The sequence below is a fragment of the Echeneis naucrates genome, chromosome 16 (genome assembly GCF_900963305.1).
Source record: "Echeneis naucrates chromosome 16, fEcheNa1.1, whole genome shotgun sequence".
NCBI classification, from domain to species: domain Eukaryota; kingdom Metazoa; phylum Chordata; class Actinopteri; order Carangiformes; family Echeneidae; genus Echeneis; species Echeneis naucrates.
In genome coordinates, this window is record NC_042526.1 from 14,802,878 (window position 1) to 14,819,427 (window position 16,550).

General features: G+C 41.1%; 1 protein-coding gene across 3 annotated transcripts; it reads left to right on the forward strand.

Moving 5' to 3' along the window:
• Positions 1–737: 737 nt before the first annotated feature.
• pkp3a (plakophilin 3a) lies at positions 738–16,374 on the forward strand. 3 transcript variants are annotated; one of them, XM_029522964.1, is made up of 14 exons: positions 738–871; positions 3,171–3,348; positions 7,030–7,121; positions 7,606–8,336; positions 9,505–9,628; positions 10,414–10,618; positions 11,697–11,871; positions 12,057–12,174; positions 12,262–12,426; positions 12,523–12,705; positions 12,801–12,954; positions 13,581–13,776; positions 13,949–14,036; positions 15,245–16,374. In XM_029522964.1, the coding sequence occupies exons 1-14, from the start codon at positions 863–865 to the stop codon at positions 15,284–15,286; spliced, it is 2,460 nt and encodes an 819-aa protein (XP_029378824.1). In that variant the 5' UTR covers positions 738–862; the 3' UTR covers positions 15,287–16,374. The 3 variants fall into 3 exon arrangements, with proteins under 3 accessions (XP_029378824.1, XP_029378825.1, XP_029378823.1); XM_029522965.1 differs by having other exon boundaries at positions 847–865; XM_029522963.1 differs by lacking the exon at positions 738–871 and having other exon boundaries at positions 2,968–3,348.
• Positions 16,375–16,550: the final 176 nt, after the last annotated feature.

Consider the following 16,550-nt stretch of genomic DNA (forward strand, 5'->3'; position numbering starts at 1 on the left):
GAAAAAGACATAAAAAAAGTGACATTTTCATTAGAAAAATTGTTGAAAGGACAAATAGAAAAATTAAATGTTGACTAACAGTTTCTGGCTCACCTGTAAAATGTCAAAACAGATGACTCAGGACAACTCCGTCTCAACGTCGTGCTCCTACACATTTTTTCATGTCTGTATACATTTGACCATAAAATTTGGCAGGGTACAAACGGTTGAGTTGGGTGTAACAAGGGTGCCACTCTCACTCCCTCAAAAAATTACTTTCTCTGACGCACACACACACACGCACACAGACACACACACTGCTCTGAGTCAGTAACCCTTAGCTTGACTCTGTCACTCACTTCTAATCTGGGCTGGGAATTCGGTAAAACAGCTGCTTTGATATTTTACTGCTGAGCAAGTGACTCATCAGTGAAATGTTGCAACATCTTTAGAGAAGTCAGCACTGACACTGACTTCAACCCTATTGACCAAAATCAGATTTTGCAAAACCCTCCCTTACTTGTTAGGAAGACTCTGCTTCAGTACACAAGCAACATGAGAAAGTCACAATAAATAATTTATTAAACTTCTTACTTTTTTGTACTTTTATCACTAGTCTCTGTCATGGCCACAAGGTTTGTGGCTCTCACCTGGAACACACCCCTTTCTTTGTAATCTTCTTTGACTCATCTCTTTTGTTTTGTGTATGGCTCCAGCTTACCTGCGATGCAAAGGACAATTTCAGTCTTCTGGGCGGTGACTATTTCTCGTTTAACTATAACTTTTAATACCGTCTAATATCTCACCATATCAGGTCTCCTGGTTAGACAAACAGGTACACCACTTCAGAACGAGTAGAGCAGACACTATCAGCTCAGCCAGAATGGTAATGGTGAGTCAAAATTCATTTTTTGAAATTCATTATTTTAACCAAATTCAACAATTTTATTGCTGTTTAAATAGTGAAGTTCACTGAGAACATGGATTCTCATCTCACACTGTACTATTTTACGGAAATAGGCAAAAGATTGATTCTACTTCTTCTCCCAAATATGTGAGAGCACAGCTGCTGAGGAGTCATAAAGAGATGAAAGAGATCACCTTTCCATAGATCTATTCACTCTGAGCAGCTTCATATCTTCATATCTGGGGTTTTCTTTTAAATGCATTTAAACAAAGGAAGCAGGACGTTTGGAGCAGCTGTTTATCACTATCTCAATTTGATAAATCCAAGATTTATTCAAACCTTTTAATCCAGACAGGCAGAATCAGAGGCAACGTGTATAAATTACACACAATAGTTTTTGTCTATGACAACTCCCGGTTGATGGGCTAACAAAACAAAGCAGATAAAACTAAGGTGTGGCACTAACTTAAGAACACCACACTTTTAACTGATTTCCATTCTTACTCATTCTTTCACTGAATCACTGAATATTGATTGATAATATCATGATGCATATGTTGTCTTTTGTTCATCTAGTTCAAATTTTTATGTTCCATTGTGTTTAAATGTTGCGTTTGTGCACAGTTAAGGTGCAGTGCTCCTATCAGCAATGTTTGAGTTCCAGTAATTTGCTAAAACAAAACACACAATGAACAAAGTGGAAGGTAAATTCCATGCAACAATGCCATTTTAAATTTTTCTATAGATCTTGTGATGATAGTGTTTCTGTGAATGCTGAGTGGAAATCTCCAGTCTTCACAGCCTGAGTTTTGCATTTAATTACTATAGTTAGAACAAGCAGCTCTGCCATAAGGTAACAGTAGTATAAGATAAAATTCCAAAAACAAAACTTGAGCTTTGTTTCCACAACATTACTGAACTTGAGCCAAGTAGGCGTTAACCCATGTTCTAGAGATTAAATTTGTAATCAAACAAACATTAAGTAAGCATGAACTTTAAGACTTTGGTGTTCAGTTGGTTTGATGGGAATCTCTGGAGCAGTATAGCTGTGCAGGGTCTGCCTCTTTTTCTTTTGTTAACTGACTGTTTGGAAGAAAATCCAATGTAAAAACATTTTCATTTGCCTGAAAAGTGCAGTGGGTTACTTGTGTCACCCAAACATATGCAACTGAAGCAGTTACACAAAACGAATCTATAAGGAACATGTTAGACACTGGACAACATGTAGCATCCTGGTGCTGTGAATCAGAGCGTCGTGTCTTTAACAGCTGTGTTATTAATTTCAGTGACTTCACTGTCTAAACTTGTAGTTAAGCTGGTTTGTTCACACCGTCACTTTCTCTCTAACCATCTTTCTCAATAGAAATTAATAAAACATAATTATTACCTGCCGAACTTACTATTGAAAAAAAAAAAAATACATAAAAAATTTTCCGACATTAAATTATGACACGCATCTACCTCATCCGTCTATATAACATTTAGGACAGACAAGGTTGTGAAATGCAGCAGTGATGGATCATGCAGAACATTATACATCTAATAATATATATACCAAAGGGTTTTGTACATAAACTCATCATGCTGTCAAATAGATGTACGCCTAAGTAGCATGGAGTATCCAGCAAAAGTACTCCACAACTCAAACGTTAACCTTCAGATCAATACTGTACACATAAAACACATGATTGTAAAATACACATGACTTTGTAAAATATAAGTTTCTTAGTATTTAGTAGCCAGCTGTTGGAGTAACTCAAAATAGAGAAGTCTGCTCACAGTAAAATGAGATAAATAGGCACATAAGGTTCGGGTCCCCACACTTGTTGGTGCTGGCTGTAACATTAGACCTCACTTTTGTAATCAACTTGACATACTTGCCGGCAGATGGCCCTGAATGTGATAAATAGATCATGCAGAAAGAATGGGCGTGGTGTTTGCTGTGATGATCTTAGCAACATTCAGACAAAGATTTCACTTCTCAGGTGAACGAAACCACTAGACCACACACACACACACACAAAAAGCAAAGATTACCCCAAGCAGTGAGAATAGTTTGTGCAGACTGTGAGTCAGGCTGAGCGGGACGTCGGCGGATCTCACCTGTGAGTCAGGTGATCCGGGTTAACCGAGGCCACGCCCCCCCCGCCGCCGCTCAGCTCCCACTCAGTCTCTGCTGCGATCAAACGCTCACAGCTGCCACGACGCCGACAGCCAGAGTTTCATCCAGGCAGGCAAACTTCCCACCATGGCCTCAGAGAGCGCATTTCTCTCTGCTTTACAGCCCAACTCCTCGGTCACCACCTACGGGCTGCCGTCCGATTTCCAGCTGGAGAGCAGCGGCTCCCTGTCGGACAGCGCGTCCAAAGCGCGGCGCGTCCAGCAGCAGGTCCAGATGAGACTGGCCCAGAAGTCGACGCTGCCGCGGCAGAGCGGATCAGCCTCTCAGTACGCCACGTCAGGTAAACATCTCACCCCGCTCATCTTCACGGAGGAACACACAGGTGCGGGGCAGGTGCAGCTATGTTTGTGGGGTAAAATCATCAGTCACCCACAGCTGGGGGTCTGGAGCGCTTTGGCCCTGCTCCACATAACCCGGGATAAAAGAGAAAAGTAACTTTATTCCTGAGCCGGGGTCGTTGTTCAGCATTAGATCCGTGACACCGTGCTCCCACTTTTCTTCTCAAATAAGGAGCTTTTTCATTTCATATCCATTAGAATATATACAATTAAATTAGTTAGCTAGGTGTCTATATTAAAGAAAACTTAAAATATTCTTTCAATGAGACTGGAAGCTGTTAATTGATGTCATTTTCGCAAATAAAAAAAACAAACAAACAATAATCCAGTTTCAAAAGAAGCAAATTACATTTATATGTAATTTAAAACATCAATAATGTTTTCTGTCACTTGACTAATCAGGGAGTTGCCCCCATTTCAGCTCAGTGAGTTACTCTATGTCATCATTACTGGAATTCACATAGTTGTAAGCTTTTGCTTTCAACTTCAAGTTTGTGCGTATATTACTATGTCTTGTGTGTGCGTGTGTGTTGCTTTTCTTTGCTGCATTCCTGTATATTTGTCTCCCATCTGGGAATTAGTTCATTCAGGTGCTCTGCTTTCAGCGGGCACACCTGAGCCGAAGCCTCATGCTAGAATGATCCCACAGTGTGTCGTGTACCTGCATGTGAGAGAAGGGTTAATGTGTAACAGGCCCGAACAGGCACCTCTTTCATGGACTTTTCTGATAGCAGACTAAGGGGAAAGCCTCCCTCGGTGGGGTTGGGTTTCAGGTCTTTACTCTGCTTGGAGGGGCAAGAGTTTAGGAGTTGATTAGGCAATGACTGGAGTGTCGTGAGAACCAGCTGTTCTCAGAGAGACGTCACCTTGTCAGATGGTATCTGTCTGGGTTATCTGGGCTTGACAGACTCGATGTGGGTGTTATGCATGCAGCAGCAGCGGTGGCTCCAACAATGGGAAGCATGGGCTTCCTAGCTACGACACATTTTAGTAACAAGTAGTGCAAACCTTCGCGCGTTTTGGAGAAACAATGACCAAAACTTGTACACCTGCTTGATGCAGCCTGAGGACATTCCTTCACGTCCCATAATTCATAGCTCAAACTACGGGGGGCTGGCTGAGTAGCCCGACAGCAGGGTCTTGTTTATATGACCTTTAAAGTGTTGTGGTGTCGGTGGAGGAATCCTTTGAGTTCATCCCAGAGGCAGCAACACGACCTGCCCCAACAGACAAACATAGTGCCGTTTTTTAATATCTGGAATGCTAAGCGACATTTTATATGTCCACTAACTGCGCCACTGTGGTTTCTAACTACATTACACCAGTCAAGTCCAAACACTTCCACTAATACTGTCACGCGAGATGAAATGCTAGGCTTCCTGTTATCTCTGCATGTCTTTTGCCCTGAGCCTTGCTGGGAGGACAGCCTACAGTCATAAAACACTGCCATGTCATATCTCTGTTTTGCTAGCGACAGGGAAAGCTGCCATTTTAGAGGTCTGGTTTGTGGCTGTCGAGAAATTCGTTATGAATGGATGATTAGTCACACATGAAGAAAATTTCCACAGGATTCTGCGAGGAATGTATCCTCATAGGTATATATTTAAATCTTGCAACTACTGTGCCTGTAGGACAGTGATGAATTGGTGTTCATGGGTGGACAAGCCTCAGCAGGTGAAAGTGGTAAAAGACGGGTATGTGTGTGACTTTGTGTCCAAAGATCACAACTCAAATGATTACAAGGGAAGGAATAGACTGAATTTGCTGGCTGAATGAGTTTTCAGGGTGTGTTTCCTGTGTGCTGTAAAGGCTGCAGCTCTGAGGTGTGTTGGGCGTTGCCTGGGTTGGACTGGAGCCGAGCCTGGGGATGTGTCAGTCATTCTCCTCTGCACTAACTGGTTTGGTGTGTGTTTGTGCAACGCAGAAAATACGTGTGTTGACAAAACCTCCCCCTCTGCTCACAAATTATAGATGTGCACATGCAAGACACACGCATATGAAGAATATTTATTTTTGAACATATTATGTAACATTAAAGATGGTTGACGAATACTTGTGAGAGCTCTCATATACACGAATGATCCCCAAAGAATGAATCTTACTGACTGCCAGGTTCCCTGAACTTTCCTTTATTCATCTCACACGACTGGAACAATTATCACCCAGTTCCATCATGAAATGAAAACTTTATTTACTTGTTCTATTTTCTTCCAATTACTTGCAAAGCTAAAGAGCATTCTCATTTGCTTCTATTAGTGCCAAATAGCAGATGTTGCCCCACAAACATAATAAACTAGGACAAGAAAGGACACGAATAAAAGCTGCCACCAGAATAGCTCCAGGCTCTTGTAATGTTTGAATGCACTGCTGCATCATGACTGACACAACGTATATATTCTCTGACAGCATATGACTGTGTGTACACTCAGTTGGGGTGGACTGCTGTGTCACGGGAGTCTTCTCCTCTCAGCTGACCCAAATGTTTGAGTGTCCGAGCTGCTGCTCAAAGCTCTCACTGTAGGGAGCTTTTTACTGCATGCTCTTTATCTCAGCTTTCTGGCCACACTGGTTTGCAGTCACACATTCATGCCCTCAATTTGCACACAGAGCCAGATCAATGTGTTTTTTTTTTAGTGGCAGACGTAAACCGTTCTCCAGGCAGCTGTAACCTGAGACATCAGACCTCTGTCGCAGACTGGGAACCTGCAGGCTTCAGTGCAACGGGACACCTGCCACTCACACTGAGTGACATTTCTATAAGTCATTGTTAGAAATGTGATTCCACCTTGTCTATTGTGCTACTTAAAATTTTACAATTGGAATATATGCCTTCGTCACATAAAGCCAGTTTCAGCTGTTTGTAAATGAACTTATTTGAATCCAACAAAAGAAAATTGCATATAATGGTGCTGTGACACAAGCAAAGGTCAGGGCTGACATGTTGCTTGTAATTTGTGCGTGAGCCAGAGCTCGGTTCTCAGCTGGCACAAAAAGCACTATTAACAGTGTTCGTGTAAAGACTTGTTAGTTCCTTTCTCAGACACAGTTCAGTGAATAGTCACCATTATTATGGACATCAAGAAACTATTTTATTTAAAAAATGTCTTACATTTCTTAAATATAAAAAGTCCCTGCACTTGTTGGTGCCGATTGGTTGGAAAAAAGGGAAACAAAACAAAAAGGCGTTTGTCTCATTTACCATCCACATTGATCGTTTCAGTAGTAATCTCAGGAAGTCCCTCAGCAGCTGAGTCAGACTGAGTTTACTTTCAGAATAAAAGCATTTGGAAGCTCCTTACTTGCAAAAAATTGCAAACACATAGTAACACCTCTGACGTGTCCATTTGAGTCCACACAAAGCAGGAAATAAAGAGCTTAAGGGCTTAAACTTAACATATCCCTTCTGGACAGCTTTTTTTTTTTTTTTTTTAATTTTATTTTTAAACACCTCCTGTCTGTTTTCGTGTGAGTTTCGGCTGAGTAACATATCCAGAGTTAACACGGACTGCTGCCGAACTAGATTACCATTTCTATATTTGTACATAAACATATTGAAACCAGTTCTGTCTCTGTTTTAACTGTGAATTTAGAAGCACTAACCATGTGATGTTGCTTTATTTCAGAATACGGCGGTTCTTCATCAGTAAAATATCAAACCTATCAACCAAGTTTCAGCTCTAAATCCTCCTACATGTACACCGGCTCTAGAACCATGGTGAGTATATCAGCGCTGTCACTGTTTACGCGTGAGTTCGTTTGTATATATAAAGTCACGGATCACTGATATAGTTACTTATTCACTGCTGGCGTCACCATTGGTCATTTAGCACTCAGCATGTGTGGTATTTCACAGTACACTGTCATGAAATCAGTTTAGGGTTTTCAAGTCCACCCTCTAGATTCCTCCATTTTAGAGCTTCAACAAGAAGACGTTGGCTTTCTGCCCCAGATGTTTGACACAGTAACCACATGAGATTGTTTCATATTTTACATCTGAGTCAATAACAAATACATTTCTGCATGAGAAATGAACATGAATATGGCAAATGTACTCAGCTTATTTTTATTAAATTTTTTAATGTAAAGCTCTTTTTAATGTTCATTGCTTTACATTCACTCAGTCTGTGTTCACGACAACAAATACTTTTGCTTGCACCTTTACCTTTGATTGTAACAATTACATTTCTCTTCACCCTCAGGGTCCACATATAAGCCAGAGGTCGGGCTTCAGCTCCCATTCTGCTGCTCCAGACTTAGTCCACTTAAACAAGATGAGTGTTGGAGGCGGTGGAGGTGGTGGTGGTGTTTTTTACAGAGACATGAGCATATCCGGCTACCAAGGCGGAGGACAGCAGAGAATTGACCCAGATTTCCTTTCTATGGCTTCAATGCGGATGCAGGCACAGAATGCTAATGGTTGGATGGCTGATGGCAGCGATGCTGGCAGCATGGTCTCCGATCGAGATGCTACCATCAGCCGCCAATATACTCAGAGCACAATGAACGGCTACAGTGGCCAGATGAGGCAAGGAGGAGGCACCATGAGCTTTCCGCAGTCCATGCGTCGATCGCTTAGTGGCACTCTTTCCCGTGCTGGGGGGATGGCAATGGGTGAAATGGAGATCAATCAACAACATTCCTTCAAGGGCCCAGCTCACCGCACCATCAGCAGGATTACAAACCGAAACAACCGCATGAGCATGGGCTCCATATCTGGGGGAAGCTTTGTTAGAGGAGGAGATACAGTCGACAGGGGGTTCATAACTTCTGGATTGTCCTCTGCCTCCCAGGGGCAAATGTCACTGCAGCGTCAGGGAACCCTGTCCCGTGCCATGTCAATCAAAAGCATGCACAGTGTTGGAAAAGGCGTGGACATCTTCAATGGGTCCAACGAGTTTGGAGCCAGCATGGGCAACATCAGCCTCAGCGGGTGAGAAGCTCACATTCTCAGCAATTATCCATATTTCCGTTGACAGTCAAAACAACGCTCTGTGCACATTCTCATCCTGTTATTTACAGCTCTTCAGTGTGTAGTGGTAGGCTGCACATGCAAATCAGTCTCAGGAAAATGTCCACATTTGACAGATTAGATTTCATCAGCCGCACCAACTAACACCTATACACCATGCTCTTGTTTTGTATGAGGAAGTCAAAAGTCTTATATCTATAACCAAGAGTGAACCAATCCCACAGGCTAATACTGTCTGTGTAATCAAGGCCTTCAATTCTTTGCCTCCATTACTTAAACCACGTATACAAGCCTCGTCACATGGGGGACATCTTTCCGCTATTAAAATGAACAGGAGACCTCTCTTTTGTCAGTACTATACATACATCCTGTTTACCACCATCATGCAGCCACAAATACTTAATAGCACATTAAATATTTATCAGTACACTGCTGAAAATAGTTCCTAACAAATGAAACTACACCAGTTTGAGTAATTGCTTAAAATGTTGCACATATTTGAGAATAATATTGTCAGTATAAGGCCTGAGGCAGTGTGGGGAAGTCAAACAGCATTGAGAGATGTATAAACGCGTTGGTGGTTGTGGTCTTGTGAAAGGGATAATGGCAGCATTCCTTTATTAGGTTATAAAACTCTGTGACAGAGATGACAGCATAATTCAAATCATTCTGGTAATCCAATTTGTTGTATTTCACTTGAACATTAGTAATGTCGAAGTGACTTTAATGCATGACTTTAAGTGTCACAACTACCATGTGTCAGCAGGCTTAAGTTAGGGAGTGTGTGATGAACATTGTATTTCATAAGAGCAGTGAATTGGGAGGTGGCTCCATAGTGGTAGGACTGGTTTTGGGTGGGGCAGCTAAGTTTCAGTCCTCATGTTTCACACATCCCACAGCGGGTGGTTAGCCAAGTGGATTTGCAGACCACTGTGTGTAATTTGGGAGAAACTCAGCAAGCCTCACAATTCCCACACAAAAACCAAATAATATATGAATTGTGACTCTTTTGTTTTCCTTTCAAACTTCCAAAAGAAATGCTCTGTGCTATTGTCCATGAAGACAGGTCATGACATAATTATATCCTTTGCATCCTGTGCTTGAATTTGCTCATTTGCTTCTTTGGAAGGCTCCAATCCTTGGACATGGCTACAGCAGTGCAACACCTGAGGGAGCCTGATCATGACATGCAAGTTCTGGGTGCTGCCTACATTCAACACGAGTGTTACAGTGACAGCGACGCTAAAAACGAGGTACTTTCGATCAAACTTGTGGGCCTTGCGTCTTTGCAGTTCCCATTTGAGAGTCGTCTTGAAAACATTTTCCTTCAAACTTTGGGGTTTTGTTTTGGACGGTTGTCAATTTTTGATTCATCAAGTCACCACAGCCTCTCTCCTGTTGCTCCATGTCTTCCTTTTTTATGACTTGGACTCTGCCCTGTATAGGGAGAGGACTGAAAAGATTGAAAGATGGGATTGTCTGATGTGACAAATGCCATTGCTGAGTTCTGCATTCTGCGTTCAGCTCTCAGGGTGCAGATTCTCAATAATACCGCTGAAATCCGCTGAAAAGAGATCCAGCTGATTTTGTAATCGAAACACGTGATTGGCAAATTCATTTTCTAGATGATGAGGATGCCAGGCAGCTAGTCTCATAGCTATATGGCAAAGATAAACCTGCAGCTGTTTAGTTTGGCTGGGCATAAAGACTGCAGATAAGCGGAGACAGTTAGCCAAGGGTACCAAAATTATCTCAGTGAAGTATCTACAGTAAATATTTACTGTAGAAACATAAGAGGGACTGTTAATCTCTTCATATAACTCAGATAAACATAATTCCATTAAAAACACACTCCTATACTCCATGGGCCAACCCTGGATGAATGGGATGAAGTAGATTTCCTGTAGTTAAGAATTTAAACACTATATATTTAATTTCTGAAGGCAAATAAAAATCAGTCAATGGACCGTTAAAAAGGCCATTACGTGTATATGTATATAGAAAGGTAATCTTAAACTTAATTCTTTTGTCTCTCAAGGTGCGTCGCTTAAAAGGCATCGGTGAACTGGTGAAGCTATTTAACAGTGAGAACCAGGAAGTGCAGCGTTATGCCACCGGAGCCACACGCAACCTCATCTATGAGAATATGGACAACAAAGTGGCCCTGATCGAAGCGGGCGGCATCCCACAGCTGGTCGAGGCGCTCAGGGAGGAAGACGATGAGCTGCGCAAAAACATCACAGGTGGGAAAAAAAAACCTGTCTCCGCCACTGAATTAAAAAAACAAAACAAAAAAAACATGACACAACAAGCATAGTTGATTCCACACAGTTTTCTGTATTTTCGACTCTGCCAGTAATAAATACAAATCAGTCAGTGTGTGGAAACAATGTGTAACATTATCTTGGCCGAGGTGTCCTTGAAATCCTTCAAGTTAACAGTAACTTTTGAAATTGATATTGTTTCACACCAAAAAATCAAGATGATTGAAAGCTGTAACCAAGAGAATCCAGATTGCCAGTCTTCACTGACAATTTTGTTGTGTTTTTAAGAGAGCGTGATCATTGGCACTTTTTCCGTACTTTTTTTCTTACCTAGTTCTCTCTATTTTTCCTGCAATGTGTGACATTACTGAAAGTCACGCTTCAACTCTATACAAGTTATGCTTTCAGCAGAACTGCTGTTTTCTCATCAAATGTCTTCTTGAAAACTAAAAAAAAAAAACAAATGGACGCTGCAACCGTGCTTCTTTGGTATGCACAACTCCACACTGGAGTGTGTTTGTCCACGCAAAGAGCAGGAGGTTGAGCTGCTATATTTTCTATAGGGTGTGTGAAGAGGAGGGATAAAGGAGTGTGAGGGAGTTGTCTGGGCCTGTGGACCAACAGCCTATCTGCCACTCCCTCCAATGAGTGATGGCCTTGTCATTGTTTCCTTTGAGCCGTCACACCTTGATTTGTATCAGTGGGATCGCTGAGAAACTCAAGTCGCTGTCATGTGTCCAATAACAAAGTTGTGATACATAATCAAGTGTCTCACCGGCTGACAATGATATCTTATCTCACTCTCTCTTATAATTTTTTATGTGTTTATCAGTTTAAGTGTCTGGACAGGATTAAAGCACATTATTGGTCTCTCCCAGTAGTTTGTGTTAAGTGTTTTTCAAACCCATCTGATCTGAAAACACTAAAATCACAAATGTAAAGTGAAAGTGACTACACTGACTGCACTTTGCTAACATCCGAGTTAAGAATAAAAAGACGGCAAAAGTAAATGTTGGTTTCTCTTACATGAACATACCCTTGTGGTCTATGTACGCAGGTATCCTATGGAACCTTTCATCCAAAGACAACCTGAAGGAGAAACTGGCCAGGGAGACGCTGCCTGAGCTGACCAATAAGATCCTCATCCCCCTGTCGGGCGGTGAAGAGGCTGCAGATATCACTCTGTCCCCCTCGGAGGCCGACATCTTCTACAACACCACAGGATGCCTCAGGTTCAACTCAAATGATCGATGTCTCATTTCTATGACTGTGATCCTGCTACTTTGTGAAACTGTATTTGTATTTAGGAGAGTGTGCCGGTTCCTGCTTTTGTACCCATTATTGAAATGCTTGATTCCTGACTGAAATGTACTTATATTATTTGTGGACTTCTCACTCTCTCTGTGTACGCATTCAGGAATCTGAGCTCAGTGAACGATAAGACTCGTCGACAGATGAGAGAAACACAAGGGCTGGTTCAATCTTTGGTCCGATACATCACTTCCTCACTTGATAACAATCGCACAGAAGACAAGGTGCGACAAGTAAAGAGTGAGCCTAATTTAAGCTCGTAGGTCTTACCTCCACTGTGTTTGTTGATGTGTGTGTTTGTGTTCTCCTAGGGGTTGGAAAACGCTGTGTGTGTCTTGAGGAACCTCTCCTTCCAGCTCTACAACGAGATGCCACCATCTGCTCAGATGCGCCTGGAGGGGCCAACCAGAAATCAGGACTCAGAGAGGGGTGAAGCGATTGGCTGCTTTACACCACAGAGCAGGAAAGCCAAGACTGTAGGTGCATGTTTATCCATTTACAGGCATTTTTCCTGCATGAACCAGGCCATCCATCTCAAACGTTGCGGTCTTGTGTGTTCATCATCCCTACAGAGGAAAAGCTACAGTCTGCGTACGTTCACTGAGGTTTCACAGGAGCCAAAGGGCGTCGAGTGGCTGTGGCATCCTAAGATAGTTGGGTTGTACAACCGTGTGCTACATGAGTGTGAGATCAACTGCACCACCCGCGAGGCAGCTGCTGGAGCCCTGCAGAACATCACTGCTGGAGACAAGAGGGTAAGAGCGGGTTCATTAAGTTTCCTTTCATGGTGTTCAAATGCAGTAGCACCAGGTTGCCTCATTTCTGAATTGTTTCCGTCTTGGTGCTGCAGTGGCCATCGGTGTTGAGCCAGGTGGCTCTGGAGCAGGAGCGCATGCTGCCAGTGTTGCTGGACTCCCTACGTACCAACAATGACGCGGAGCTGCGCACCCTCACTGGATTCTTACGAAATCTGTCCCGCCATGCAAACAACAAGGGCGACATGGGTAAGCCTTTTATTTAGCTTTCCCTCTTAAAAATCTGGAGCCCTCCACCTTACATGCCCGTGTCTAGAATCTGATGGTGCTGAATCACATCTGAGGCAAAGTAGTTTGCTGCAGTGTGAGGTGACACACCTCTAACCTGTACCCTCTTTATTCCTTTCAACCACTTTGAAAAAGGATCAAATGTGTGCTCTGACGTGGTGATGAGAACTCAAAAAGAGATGCATACCAAAGTGTGACTTGCTTTTTTAAATAAATGTTTCATTTATAATTTAAAATAAGTCAGTTTAGTCAAAGAAACAAACTAACTCATTAAATCAGAACCTGAACTTAATGATGAGAAAACCATGGTCAGGATACCAGGCATAATGTAAATAATCACCTGTCGATTATATTAAAATATTTAAATATTTAAAGGGAGAGTAATCTCCTGGGCACAATATTAAGTATGAGACTGATTTATAAAGTATTTCACTCTCAGGTATTCTCTAAAAATAAAGCAACCACCACAACTGTCAATAGAGTTGAATTCAAATATTGCGAAATCCTTATGAGTAGATAGAAATCTGTCTGACCAGTGAAGTTGATCAAATTTGCATTATTCCACCAACACATATTGGTCCATTCAGCAACAAAGGTGGTGAACAACCTGGTGAGCAAGCTGCCTGAGGATGGAAACCAGAAGGTGCCCTCCAGCGACGTTGTGGTAAACATCTGTGGTGTTCTCAATAACCTGGTGACCGGCAGCCAAGTAGCCGCCAGGGACATCACCTACTTTAATGGCCTGGAGAAACTCGTTGCCATAAAGAACTCAGATATTAGCAGGTGAGTGCACTGTGATGTGACTGCGCAATACATACTGTGCTAGTTACAGTGTGTTTACATGAGCCACAGACATGCAGACATTGACGCTGAATGTAACAAAAACTGTCGTCTGGCATGGTGTGATTTTTTTTTTTTTTTTCCACGTGCTAACCTTGGATTAATCTCTTTCCAGTTCTGAGAAGAATAAGGCATCCAAGGCGGCAGCCACAGTTCTCAGCAACATGTTCCTGTACAAGAAACTGCACAAACAGTACAAAGAGGTAAGACACTGTGGAAATTAATAAAAAGGACCCAAATAAATGATCACAATAGAGCCAAATAAATAAACAAATGAGGCAAAAACTCTGTAATGTATCAATGAGACAGTATACGTTTTGAAAATATTTTCATTTATTAATTTATCCTGAGTCTGTGGAGAGTGATATGTTGCTGAGGATGATTAGTGGGTATAACTGAACTGTGGATTTGAACATGTTTAAAACTACCATATATATATATTTCATAAAACTGCCCTTTTATCAAAAGCCTCACACATTGTATTCGTACATGAAATTGATGTCAAAGACCCTTTAAATAATAAAATAAAACACATCTTAATTTATTATATGCTATTTTTAATAGTGCAAGTTGGTGGCAGAAACATCATGGATTCTTACTTATTCATAGTCTAACTGCCATACACAAGTGAGGGCTCAGAGAAAGTGATTTTCTTCAATGAAATGCTCCACCCAAACTCTCATATCTGAGTGTGTGTGTGTCTCTGGGTCAAAGAGTAAAAGCATGTGTGCATGTACCCCCCCCCCCCAAAAAAAAAAAAAAAAAACATAGTGAGGACATTTTGGAAAGGTGAGGGTCTGTTGTCTTCATAATTTGACCAGAATTGCCTTTAGATTGAGGTGAGACAGTCATTCACGGTTATTGTTCAGGTTAGATAGCAGTGCCCTCACAAAGATAGAAAGGAGTGACTGAGTGAGAGAAGATGGCATTCCTTCCTGCAAATCAATCATCAGTCGGATGGCACATGTTCAAACCTCATATATCTCTCACTGCTGCTCTTTAATGCGCGCACACACACAAACACACCCAGTTGGGCTTGTCCACATCTCAGGCAGGGCTAGGTAGGTTCAGTGCTTCTTGCAGCTCCCGATCCACCCATCCTTGGGTGTGGCATTCTCCTAATGAACAAGTTGCTGCAGAACAAAAAATGCAATAATGCTTGTCTTAGTTAGAGTTCTGAGTTAAAACTCAAATGCCTTGACATACACATTGTGTAAATGCTGCTCACAATATGTAAAACGGGCAAAAAGAAAGCTCTCCAAGGAAAGATTTGCATTTCTCTGTAATCAGTTTTCTTCAGGTCAAATTTCAACCTTGAATGAGCTGCTGCAAATAGATCAGATACAATTATGTTCCCGGGTTTCATGTTCATACAGCATTGTTAACACTATTTCTCTGCTTTGCTTCACAGAAAGGGTTTACCAGAGAGAGCTTTCTAGATGGGACAATTTAAAGGAAAAGCAATGTTAGAACACCATGGAAGAAGTCTGAGGTATGTAGGTGTCAATAAACTCTTCATAATATTCAAAGCTAGCATAGGTGCACTATTTATCTGCCATATTGATTTAAAAACATGGACACAAGCGATGGACGAGCTCACCAGTGGATTAAAAAATGACTTCCTGTCTGATTTAAAACTCAATGGACATCAGTACCTTGCAAGAAAACAAGGAAGAATGATGATGGACTATTGATGGATTCTGATGCAATTGTGTGCACCTTAAACAATTCGTTATCTTTGTGTTAAGTATGGAATCAAGAATTTCTTTTAAGTCAGAGCAAGAAGCTTGCAGATGAAACCACAACTGACTGTGGTTCTGCCATTTTAAAAACTGTATCATAATGTTAATGGACTACACGCCGGACACTTGCACCTTCTTCTTTTTGTTCTTACTCTTTCACTTAGTTAGCAGCATGAATGTAACATAGTTGGCATATCCACAACATTTTGTAAGTATTGCTTTCTCTCTTCCACAAAAAATCTGATTAAATGTTTTATACACTGTAGTTATGTACTTTGTTTTGTAGTTTTGTATCAATAAAAATGAGATGAGCTGGCCACATTATATGAATTATAATGTTATATGAATGTGGCCATAACTGAATGTGTGCCAGAGAAGATATACAGAAATTCTATTAATGCATTTGGTGTAGAAATCTGGGGATAATGATTGTACTTTCAAAGTAAATTTTTTGTATATAGCTCTGGGCTTCTTAAAGTTGTGAAATCTGCGTTGTCATACAAAATCCTGATGCGTCTTTTGTAATCACTTTTTCTACCAGGACTCTTAAAGCTCTCAGTATTCATGAAGTTTCTTTTAGCATGCCGTTATAACTGATCGTTTTCTAATGTAAAATGCAGTGTGTGTGAAACTGGGATGAAAGGATATGGTCCTAACTTGTGTAAAAAATATTTGTTCAATGCATCATGAAATTTAACAGTGTGAACTCCTCATCAAATAACATAGTTTTAAATTTACTTTTGCAACTTATTCAAGCAAAAAAATTTTCAATACAAAAAAAAAAAAATATATATATATATATAATTTGAACAATTACTACTCTGTGGCTTAATAGTAACTGTGTGTTTCTGTGTGTGTTTTTAAAAACACTGGCTTTTTATATTTGCTTTTGTGTTGTATACATGGCAAATGTATCATTTGGATATTTTTTTCAACCAATAAAGAGACAAATTGGAAATAAAATGCCATTTGTAA

Coding starts and splice junctions, on each gene's coding strand:
- pkp3a (XM_029522963.1), top strand. CDS start 3,135: ATGGCCTCAGAGAGCGCATTTCTCTCTGCTTTACAGCCCAACTCCTCG. Junction 7,122..7,605: donor ACACCGGCTCTAGAACCATG/GTGAGTATATCA, acceptor CTTCACCCTCAG/GGTCCACATATAAGCCAGAG. Junction 13,777..13,948: donor AAGAACTCAGATATTAGCAG/GTGAGTGCACTG, acceptor ATCTCTTTCCAG/TTCTGAGAAGAATAAGGCAT.